The sequence below is a fragment of the Excalfactoria chinensis genome, chromosome 1 (genome assembly GCF_039878825.1).
Source record: "Excalfactoria chinensis isolate bCotChi1 chromosome 1, bCotChi1.hap2, whole genome shotgun sequence".
NCBI lineage: Eukaryota > Metazoa > Chordata > Aves > Galliformes > Phasianidae > Excalfactoria > Excalfactoria chinensis.
Window position 1 is genome coordinate 34,002,506 of NC_092825.1, and position 11,292 is coordinate 34,013,797.

General features: G+C 40.8%; 1 protein-coding gene across 1 annotated transcript in view; it reads right to left on the reverse strand.

The window, feature by feature from the left end:
- PTPRB (protein tyrosine phosphatase receptor type B) overlaps positions 1-10,968 on the reverse strand; it is a 60,727-nt gene extending 49,759 nt beyond the window's left edge. Inside the window, exons 1-3 of the mRNA XM_072344512.1 lie at positions 10,899-10,968; positions 9,307-9,699; positions 2,310-2,551 (exon numbers count right to left, since the gene is read on the reverse strand). Coding sequence (XP_072200613.1) covers positions 2,310-2,551; positions 9,307-9,699; positions 10,899-10,953 — 690 coding nt within the window. The 5' untranslated portion in view covers positions 10,954-10,968. The remainder of the gene's footprint in view (positions 1-2,309; positions 2,552-9,306; positions 9,700-10,898) is intronic.
- Between the last annotated feature and the right edge of the window lie 324 nt (positions 10,969-11,292).

Here is an 11,292-nt window from a genome sequence, read left to right on the forward strand (position 1 = left end):
GGAGGGAGCAATCATTCACTGGTGGTAATATAAGCGTATAGAATAGTCGTCCAGAGTGGTACTGAATAAATGGGCTTTTAGCAAATCAGTAGTCATGCAGTCTTTAACACTCACTGATCTGTGTGGTAAGCCAAGAAACTAATTAAAAAGAAAGGAAAAAAAAAGAAAGAACTGGAAGTGACTTTTGGGAGTGGCCGGATGTGTCTCTAATAGCAGGCTCCAAAGGCTCTTTCAGACACTTTCCCAAGGTTTCCTGACTTTTTTTTTTTTTTAATTATTATTATTTTTTTTTACACCAACCTCTGTCTCTCTAATCAAGAGGAAATGGGCTTTGCATAGCTTTTGTTGTGGCTTGAAAGTGCAAGCTGCAGTTTTACTTGAAATTCAAGGCTGCTCTAAGCTAAATATTTTGTTTGATTAAAATGTTGCCATTGTCATCCGCCTCCCCTCCCCCCTCCTTCCAGTAGGCATGATCACAGCCAAATAACATCAAGGCTTTAATTTTACAAACAAGAGGACCCGGCCTGGGGCAGATGCAGTTCATAGAAGGTATTGTCTTCCTGATAGCAATTACTCGGCATGTTTTCAAAGTATCACGTTAACTCCAATTATCTTTTAAATATTTCTGCTTTGCTGGGGCTTTGCTCACTCTTCAATTTGACAAAAATGTTTTAAATGCCACTCTAAGGACGAGAAAGCTGAAAGATGGAGGCCAGAAAAAGTTAAGTTTGGATGTCCAAAATGGAGTATCTAGGTTCAAGTGGCTAGACATGGCTGGACATTTCAAAGGACACATACTCCTCATTTTTTTTATAGTTATCTTCAGGAATCTGGTTTGAAGGCTTTGACCTAAGCATCTTGCTCAATGCAAACCAAGCAAATGAAGGGAGGAGGTGATAGCTTCAATTCAAACACTGCCTTCCCTGTAGCACTGATGGGGCTATTCAGTAGGAGTGTTGGAGGCTGTTTGGGTAATACCTGGTTCCACAGGACATTTCCATTTGGAAGAGGCAAGTATTCTGTGCAGGAGGCTTACATATGAGCAGAGAACATGGGGTAATTAGCTCAGCCTGCCTACACCAACCCCAAATAATCCAAATAATGATATTTTGAAAGAACCATCCATCACCTCTGGACTAGGGTGTGGCGCATCCATCATCAGCTCAGTCCCTTGTGGCCAGCACTAGAATAGTATTGACAGGGTCCATAAACCCTGAAGTCAGTCATTTGTGTCAACATTGTCCTGGGTGATGCTTCTACTTTCTCCCTGTCTGAAACAGTCTGTAGTGATGTTCAAACCAGATTGTACGGGATTTCCTTAAAATAATCAGGCTATGTAGAAGATCCTGTTGTTCTTTCTGTCATCTACAGTAACACTGACACTGAAATTAATAGCTGAAACACATTCATCGACCCCAATAAATAGAGTGCAGTGCACTCTCCTGAACAAAAAGCCAGGGGATTTAGGGATTTTCAGCTCTAATCCCTATGTATTGATAGCAAAATGGTGACCAATCTCCTGAGTGCTTTAGGTCTAACTGTGGACATTTTGCCAACAATGATGCCAGATTTGCTCTCAAATTACTTAATTGTGGCTTGCCCACACAAAAACAGAAGACTGGAGGTACTGAATGCTCATTGTTAGCTTCTTCTGTATATGGGGCTGGCGCCTGCATTCCCCTTCTCTGCCAGAGCTGTTTGTGTTTGGACACTGGAACAGCACATAGATGAGGGAGCAGATGTGTGTCTTCCCTCTATCAGCAAGCAGATAAACTGACCAGGGTCAAGGGCAGGGTTCCTCATAACGCAAGTTAGAACACCGAGTTTTTACTTGCTTTAGCCTATAAACCATGTATGCAATTTTAGAACTCAAATATCCTAAAAGAGCTCATAAAACACACTGTTTCTTAGAACGCAGTTAGAGCAAGACCCTCGCATCATGCAGCAAACCTGTGGCAGAGGCTAAGTTGCTGGGAACGGATACCCCAGCTCCCGTGTCTCCTGCCACATCCACGAGCATTCCATTGCTACTCACGTATCCTGAACATTTTTCCTGTAGCTTAGAGATTTTCCCAAAGCGCTGTGTGCACCACGATTGTGCTGTACGGAAGAGGCAGATTTTTTCTGCAGATGTACTTCTAGCAAAGGGAACTATCAGCATAAACAAAGAATCCCATCAAAATAAAGAACAGAGCTCAGTCCTGCAGTTGGATTTTTTTAGCCTGCGAAACATCCACCTGTAATAGCTCTCAGGCTCCACAGAGTGGAGCAGGCTTAATAAAAATCAATCAATAATCTGTCTGCCTTACCTCCTCCGTAGTGCTGGAGTATTGTGGAGGAGTGGTTGAGACTGTGGGTTTCTCTGTTACTGCAGTTTTCAAGTCAAAGTAGAGGTTTTCAATGAAGTTTTTCGTGAAGTGTTCAGTCACGTTTCTGACGGACATCTGTGTGCTACTACTTGCCGGCAGATTGTCAGGCCTAGAGGTAGTAGTGTTTAAAGGGGAGGATGTAGTTGTAGTACTCCATATAAAAGTGTCTGCATCCTGGAGATCTAAGATAAATAAAGGAAAGTAATTAAAAGGAGCTCTACATTTCTATAATCAGTTCCTTAGATGTCAATAAATATGGCTGTTATGGCTTCTAAGTAGTTGAAGTGCACCTGTCAGTTCTGGAGTTTTTGCTTTCAGTGCAAACATTATTTTGCATCAACATCGAAGTTTGCACAAAACATCCATGAACTTTCATACCATTCATTTTAAATGCAATTCCTCACCGGTTCCAAAGCGCAGAGAAAGGCTGTGTTTTGTCATTAACAACACAGTGTTTTCACTCATAGCTTTGTCACTTACGTGTTTTGTCAAGCTGCATGATTTCGGCTTTATACAGTCAATAAAAAGCCCAGTGTATAAGTAGTGATTCTCATCTGCCTTTTGTTGGTATAAATGCAAATTATAACTCCGTGCGTGGTAATAAAGTTCCCCGTGCCCATGTGGGACATTCCTCTTGTGATTTTAAATATATCCTATGTAGACACCATGCTAACCCCTGACTGCTCTCTTTCCCAGGTTCAGTTAACAATGGTATCATTTAACTAAAGCGTCTGCAAATATAACTCTGGGTTTGCTTTTTTAGTCACGTATCCTTCAGAGAATGCCAAAGTTGCAATTAGAGTGCAGGAAAGATTTTACTACACATTTTTCCTCCACATTTTCATGGCTCTTCCTCCCAATTGGTATGTATTTAATATCCTTTCTTTGTGGCTGTGAGGGCAGGGTTCAATCTGTGGTGGCCTCTACATCTGGTAGCATCACGTTTCAGCTAAGTGATTGAAATTACCCACTGGCCCCTTCTCCTCACAAAAAGCTGCCCTGCCATTGCTGGAGTACAGCTAGTGTGTGTTGGCCCAATGCCCAAGACACTTTGTCTGTCCTTGAACTGGGGTCTACAACATGACAGAACCTTGTTTTGCTGCTGAGCCACTGGGCTGGTTGCCATTCATAATAATTTTAGCTCACAAGCCTTGTTAAAAAAAAAAAAAGACTGAATTAAATTGCAGCAGAAGCTTCCAAATGTAATTACTTGGTGTGCAATTACGATGTCTTCAGAGGCCAACATGTGATTACCTCTTTACCCAAAGGATCAATGGGTGAGCTTCCATTAAGTCAATATTATGTTTTCTTGGGGTTCTTTCACTTTTGATATATGTGTAAATGCATGTCAATATGTTCATTTAGTAAAACTCATGGTACTTTCCTTTGCATCCAGAAATAAAAGTGAGACTATAAACCCTTGCAAGTGACACTTTCACACTGGTGTTTCTTATGCTTGACAGCGTAACATTTTGCTTTCTTTGACATTTTGCTTTCTTTTAGAAAGAAACCCTCAGGTTTGCTCCAACACTGAATGACAACCCTCATGCTGCTGGTGCTGCAGAATCCCCTGCAGACTGCCTGTGGTGCAAAGTCTGCTTTGGTCCTCTATCACGCACCTTCGTGGTACCCATCCAAAGGTCAGGGAAGAGTCTGGCAAGGGCAGCTCTATGCTCAGCTGTTCTCAGCTGCTGAAACAAACCCTTCAGCTGACTCAAGTTCCAACTTAGTCTCAAGTCCATGTCACTCTGTTCCTGGGGATCTCCTGTTAGGGGTCTCCGAAAGCCTGCAGCGGGCAACTAGAAGTGCCAACACTGATGACTTGGATAGGATTAAGCCTGCTGGCTCTTTGCCTCTCAAATATCTCCAACTTTAGCAGGGAGTAGGCTGCTGATAGGAAGATAGCTTTCAAAAATGACGTCTGAGTGGTCAGCAGCCACTTAGAAGAAAAGGCCACTCAGTTGGGTTCCTAAATATAGATTCACACACCCAACTTAAAAGCACATTAAAAAATAATCTCGGTTTTGTTTACAGACAAATAGCAGCTATTCCAACAGGAAGACAACGACATTCCAGTGCCAATTGTGTCTATTCCATAAAAGGTCTGTGGTTCTGCCAAGAGCATATGTGGGACCCAGCACCCCTGAGCAGTACTCCTGTGCAGGAGCTGAGGCGAGAGACCAACACCACTACCAGGAAAATGCTTGGTCCTCCAGCCTGGGGAGGAACTAGGAAGGGACACTCGGTCACTGCCCCACCTGGCTCCTTTCTTCAAGCTTCAGTCTTCAACCAGAGGCTGACAACTTGTGACCCTTAGAAGGAAATAACTTGTGGTGTCTATCAGTAGGCTGTACTGGAACTTGGGGCATGTGTACCAGCACTTTTCATGTATGCAGTGCTGGACTATAAGTGTCCAGCTCTGCCTGCTCTTCAAGCGTATTGTGATCCAGGTTTAAATTCTGTAAGGAAAGATACTAGGGTCTGAGTATAAGGGCCCTCACATATCTTCTCAGTTGCAGGCACTTAGAAAACTCTTGACTATAAGACTCCAACAAACAGATTTCTATATTACTTGAATTCCAAGTTTGTATCCCTTAAAAACCATAAAAGAACTCACCTCCTATCTGGATATCAGCTAAGTACACAGGAATTGCGCCAGTGGGATTTCTCAGAAGTGTTTAACATTGTTCTAGCATTCTCTTTGGAAATCAGTCATAAAACTTTTCATGGGAACAGAACTGCAGAACTGACAGTGACACTGATCAATAGTGGCTGAATGATGTACAGTGTGTGTGAACATACCACTGTAATCATCGGTAGCACACCCAGGAGAAATCATGCCACTATGACTAAGTGCGTATTTCATCCATGGGGTGTACTGCAGACTGCATCCATCTGCACAGCAGCAGGCCACTTACAAGCAAAATAAATCCATCAATTCTTCATGTATGCTGAGCAAAGCACTGTGTGAATACTGCTGGTTCCTTGTCAAGCACCAGGAAACCTACAGCAGTGCCTTCAAGCCTGGGCAAGCCAGCATGGGGCAGCTTGCTGCTGCTGCTTGCGTTGGATCAACATGCTTGCCCCCATAAAACACAGCTTCAGAACACAGAGGCTGCACTGCTAGTGAAACACAAGTGATTCAGTTATCTGTTGTATAAGAAAAAATGCTGTGTGAGGCTGCATCTAACTTGCTGACAGCAAGATTTACACTCAAATGAGTGGTTTTATAATGTCTGTGCATGCAGGAAAATTAATTCTCTTTCTGGTTGCCTACTGAGTACTTGTAAATAAACTGCAAGAAGACTTTAAAAAGAAAAAAAAGATTGCTTGTGAGAACATGACAGAATAACAAAATTACTAAATTGTCTTTTTTCTCCATGCTTCTGAATACTGTAAAATGTTTGCCATTTCAGAAAAATGTCTTATTTACTTGAAATGCTGTAGAGGTTAGAGCAGAGGCTTGTTTTTCATGCCAGAGAGGATGGATATCTCCTGGACTTGCTGGGTTTTGAAATGCTGAAGTAGCCACTTGGAAGCTCTTTCAGCACCAGTGCAAACGGAAGATCCCAGATAACAATGGTGATAATGCCGTAGCTCTATCAGACCTGCTTCTGACACTCCAGATAGCCCCAGCTCACCCTGAAATGGATTTTTGGTCACTGAAAGGCATCCAGGCCTTATTAATTCCATGGGTCTCTACTGAAGAGAGCTTAGAAAGGTAGTTGCTGTGTAGACAATTAGGGCTCGGTTCAGTTGCCTAAATGTCAATACTTACTGCGATCTGAAATGCGCTATGGCACCTGAGACAGCTGCTTAGGGCTCTCATAGCACCAATGGAAGACCTGTGTCTTTCTGGGTAGGCAGAAACAGGTCTGGAGCATTGCAGATGGCATGAAAGCGCTTAAATTGAGGCAACGGTATTAAGCCCTTACTGATATTTGGATATCTAGTAGCTGAAATTCAGTCTGCTCTCTACAAAGAGATCTATACAAAACAGAGAACTTAATTATGAGAATTACCAGTCTAGTTGTCTGGAACTGACATTTTTGTTATCACTTGCAGCTTGGATGAAATAGTAAAGCAGGACAAACCATCCTCTTGGTTGCTCTGGGGAGCTGCTTTTGTCACATTTCCTATGAAAGTAGATTATCTGTTTTTATTCTATATTCACTGAACTAGACATCATTGAGACTTTGAAAAATTACCAAAACAAAACCTGGGCTGTAGTGTAAATTATTTTTCTGTTCCACTTCTTCAAACACCACTCTGTCCCTCAACATGCTGCCTTCTACCCCTGCAACTCCTGTATGTTTCCCTCCTCCTTGTTTCCATCCCTCTTCCCTTTTACTGGAGCCCAGACATAGGAAATTTGACTCCAAGAGCCTGCACATGAAAATAAGGCCTTAGATCTAAAGGGTCTGTGCATCTCCACCCATAATCTCCTCATGAATGTGTTGAGACCTGATGTCCCACCACCTCAAGGGAGATGATACCTTGTGGCCTTTTTTTGTGTCTGCTATTTGAGCCAGTTGCCAGAATCAGCAATCAGCAACTCTTAGATTTAATCTCTGTCTGAACAGATCTGGAATGCATATGTGAACTGATCAGAATTTCTACACATTTTGATCAGGATTGTAGCAAAAACTGTATATCCAACACAGTCAATTTCTGATTTGAAATCCAAATCTGAGCTCAGAATTTCCTTAAGTTCAGAACAAATCATACTTGGTATTTGAATTAGCTTCAGTATAAAAGATAGTTGCAGTTGTTGGGTTTGGAGCATGTTCTTTATCTTAGCTGATATTTGGGATTCAGTTCAGTAAGTTACTCCTTTGTGAAAATATCAATTTTTTTTATGAATACCATGAAAACAAAATTATAATCAAATATGATATTAGTCAGGAGTTGAAAAATATACAGCCATTTCAGCCCCAAAGACCGCTTAGTTTTTACTATCTTATCTAAATATAGATTGAATGTGTTATTTTATGCTGATCCACTGCAGGATTTGCTGAAATTAGACAGATGTGCTTAGAAGAGTAATGTTAAGAATTCAGCATTGAAATTTTTGATATTTATATGACCATCAATATCAGCACTGTGGGCATCGTTAGTTTTTCTTCGTTGTGGTACTTATTAATATCTTCATTTGAAAAAATGCATTTCTTTGCACTGCTTCTACTCTTGAATACTTGGAATTCTTAGTTAGGTATTGTGGATCACAAGGTATAATTTGCTTCTCTTGCAAGAGCTGTCAAAAAGGAGATAACTAATACAGTGAGACTCTTACAGAGAATCTGGCTTCTTTACCGGGAGAATTGTCTTGCTCAGTACTCATTGGTCTTAAATTGTGCCTCCTCTGATGATGAGTAAGAAAAGGGTTCAAGTTTACCTTAAACCTACTAGGCAACACTTAATAATGCTATCAGCAGAAATAACGCTGCCTGGGTACCTCATCTTAACTTCTCACAGTGTATTTGAATAAAGAAGCCACTCTCACTCTACTCACAGGTACACAGAACTTCATATTATTTTGCCTTCTAAATCTTTTAAATACATGGGTAGGCTGGAACTGCATCTCAGCCAACTTTCCATTTCTTGATTATGCAAGTTTTCCATGCAGACTTACACTGAACTGAGTGGTCCTGTTGCTGTGACTAGGTTCCTGCAAATGCAGATGATAGGCTGAAAAAAACTGGTATCCAGCCTTAGAAGGAATGGGAGGATCGGCTATCAACTGTGCCCCAACATTCTCAGGTTAGAAAGGACAAGGAATTTGTTTTAAATGTTCTGAAAACTTGTCCAGTTGAACAGTTCCAGAAGTACTGAATCAGGAAACGTTTTTAAAACCATGTAAACATACGAATAAATGGCGTGCTTCCCTCTAAAAGGCTTAACTATGCAGGTTGCCTTCATTTACCACAAAGAACAACTTCAAAGTGTGTAAGTAGAATACCGAGAGGATTGTTATGAACAAGTGACAATATGGTATCAAGGAAAACATTATTAAGTAAATTAAAACCTTTTCTTTTTGCTGTAGATATGTAATATATGTAATGCAGGTGTACTAATGCATCCAGAAGCATATGCACAGGCCCATGCATATATAAGTGCCATGCCAAGAATTTCTAAGATTATATTCAGGATTTTGAGTGCTCTCATAGAAGTTCCATCCACGGGTAGGGTGAATCTGTGTAAACATATAGATGTGTATCTATATGGCTCTTCTGATCATGCATTTGGGGTAATCAGAGTAATAAATATATTTTGATTTTCAGATACTTTCTTGTTCGTGACATATTGAATCTGGATTGCACGATAAAATGAATGAGGAGAAGGACTTGCACACATCCATATTTTAAAAACTACAAGGAATTATAATCTATATTTCTGTTTAAAAATAAAGACGGAAATGACACAGGAACAGTGAGCTGAGCTTGCACACAAGTACTTCCATCCATGGACTGTGAGTAGAGAAGAGGGGGGACATCCTCATTGAAAAAAAAAGGAATTTTTCAGAAAGAGCACCAATTTCAGCTTTCCTTTTATGGTTCTTTTAACTCTTTTTTTTTTTTTTTTTTTTTTTTTAAACTATGAAAACATGTTTTTATGTTTGAACATAAACACCATAATTCTTAATGTTTGAGTAAGCATAGGAGAAACATTTTTTGTTACCTAAACTTATCGCAGAACTATAGATTCATAGAATGGCTTAGGTTGGAGGAGATCTTAAAGATCATCTTGTTCCAACTGACCTTCCGTGAGTAGAGTTACCACTCAACAGATCAGGCTGCCCAGGGCCCCATCCAACCTGGCTTTGAACACCTCCAGGAATGGGGCATCCACAACCCTTCTGGGCAGCCTGTGCCAGTGCTTTGCTAAACGCCACCAAACTCACCAACTTCCAAGATATCTTTTCAAAGGAATAGCTCACCTTGCTTTGAACACAGATTTACATAGACAGGCTTTCCTGTCTCGCTGGCTTCAAGCTGCATCCATGTATGAAGGTATTTCTTACTCTGCTTGGCCATTACCTTCTGACCTTGCTTGGTAAGAAAGAGTGAACTGTTGGCTACCTTCAGGAGCCCATCTTCCTCGTGGCAAGTCCACCTGACTGCCTGGGAGCAATTGACGATGATGCTGCGAGATGACAGTGCAGAGCGTGTGGAGATGCTCAGGCACTGTCCAGATTTCACGTGGAGGAGCCTGTCATCAGCCATCCATTGCCACTGCTGGTTGGGGCTGCTCATATTGCACCTTTCCATAATGACTCCTCTCCTTTCTGAAAGACACTGCTGTCTCTGGACATGGATGATCAGAAACGCTTCTGGAAGTGGAAAATTCCAGAAAATACAATTGATTATATATGGTTATTTAACAAAAAGTAAATTCTCGATGACTTAAAATACATCAGCAAATAAATCTCCCTTCCCACCTTCTACATGTTCAACTTTCCATGTGTTGAACCTATATGAAAGAACCCAGAAGTACAGCCCACATGATGCAAACACTATTTCACAGTAATGTCAAGACACAAAAAGCAAACTCTTGTGGCAAATGTCGCCTTGACCTTCATTCAATATAAAAATGAAGAAAAATCTAAACTGAATATAAAAGAAATACAAGAATTCATAGCTGAAGATACCCATTCTAAATACCCCACTTTCCCCTCTTGAAAACATACACTTATCTACAAGATCTCTCAGTCTTTTTTTTTAGTTTTGTGGTCCAGTATTTGTGAGGTATGATTGCAAATTGGTTTAGTAAAACTCTTAGTGAAGAAAACACATAAGAAAAATGCCTTTCAGTACCCGTGCCTTTATAGGAATGGAGGCTCTTTATGGATAGGAAGTACGTCTCTTACAGGATTTACTCCAATGCCTCCAGCTGCTAGTTCTGTGACCCCTTTAATTTCTATCAGCTCAGCTCTTTGTTCCGCCACACATAAATATTGAAAGCAAACATTTAAATGAACACAACTACAACTCATTTATCAAAAAGCTCCAAAGTTTGCAGGGCACAAAAAAGTACATGTCATGGTGCACAGATATGGATGTTTCAAATGCAGCCTCTCTGCCCCATCTTAATTATGTTTTTCTCTTTTCCTACCCTCAGTTACTCAAACATTTTATCAGTTATGTTTTAATAGTTATAACATTTTATTAATCGCAGCTAAAACCAATGCGTATTTCGCTATGTTGAGGTTTTTCATTCCTCTGTTTTTACAGATCTGGGTAGTTTCCAACTAAGCATTGCAGAAAACTCCTGTTTCTGTAAGTTATATAAAGCAGAAATAAAAATAGGAGTTTCCCTTTGAAGAGATTACTCCAAAGCTCATCTCCTGTATTGTCAAGCAGGAGATCTTAAATACAAGAAGAGGTATATCTAGCATTGAAAGAGAAACCTAAACAGAACTGGCTGCATTGGCCCTGCCCCCCATTCCTCCTGTATGAGCTCAAGCAAAGAAGTGACTCTGTTCTGTAAGTCCCCGGCTGCCCTGGAGGAGAGGTGGGGAGAGACACTTACCTGAGAACATCAAGGCAAGACAGGTAAAAACCAGGACGTGAATTAAAGACTCCATTTTCCCTCTAGCAACTGCCCATGCTTCTCTTAAAAAAAACCACCTCAGATAAGCGAAGCGAAGGCTAGGAAGGAAATGTGCCTTCACAGGGGGAAAAAGTCAGTGACGAGCACTTCCTTCTATTCAATTGTTTTGGGGACTTTTACACCACTTTGTTGTTTCATATGATTCTTCACAGTTTACTAGCTGCTTTATTTTGGAAAAATGCAAACACACGAGGTACTAAAAGAGATGGTGTTGAACCTCTTTAGGCTAAAAGTCCAAAGAAAAGGGATGGTACTTTTGTGTAATTAATTGCCTATGAAATATTACAAGTCTTCAGGTGATCTGGATGGTGCT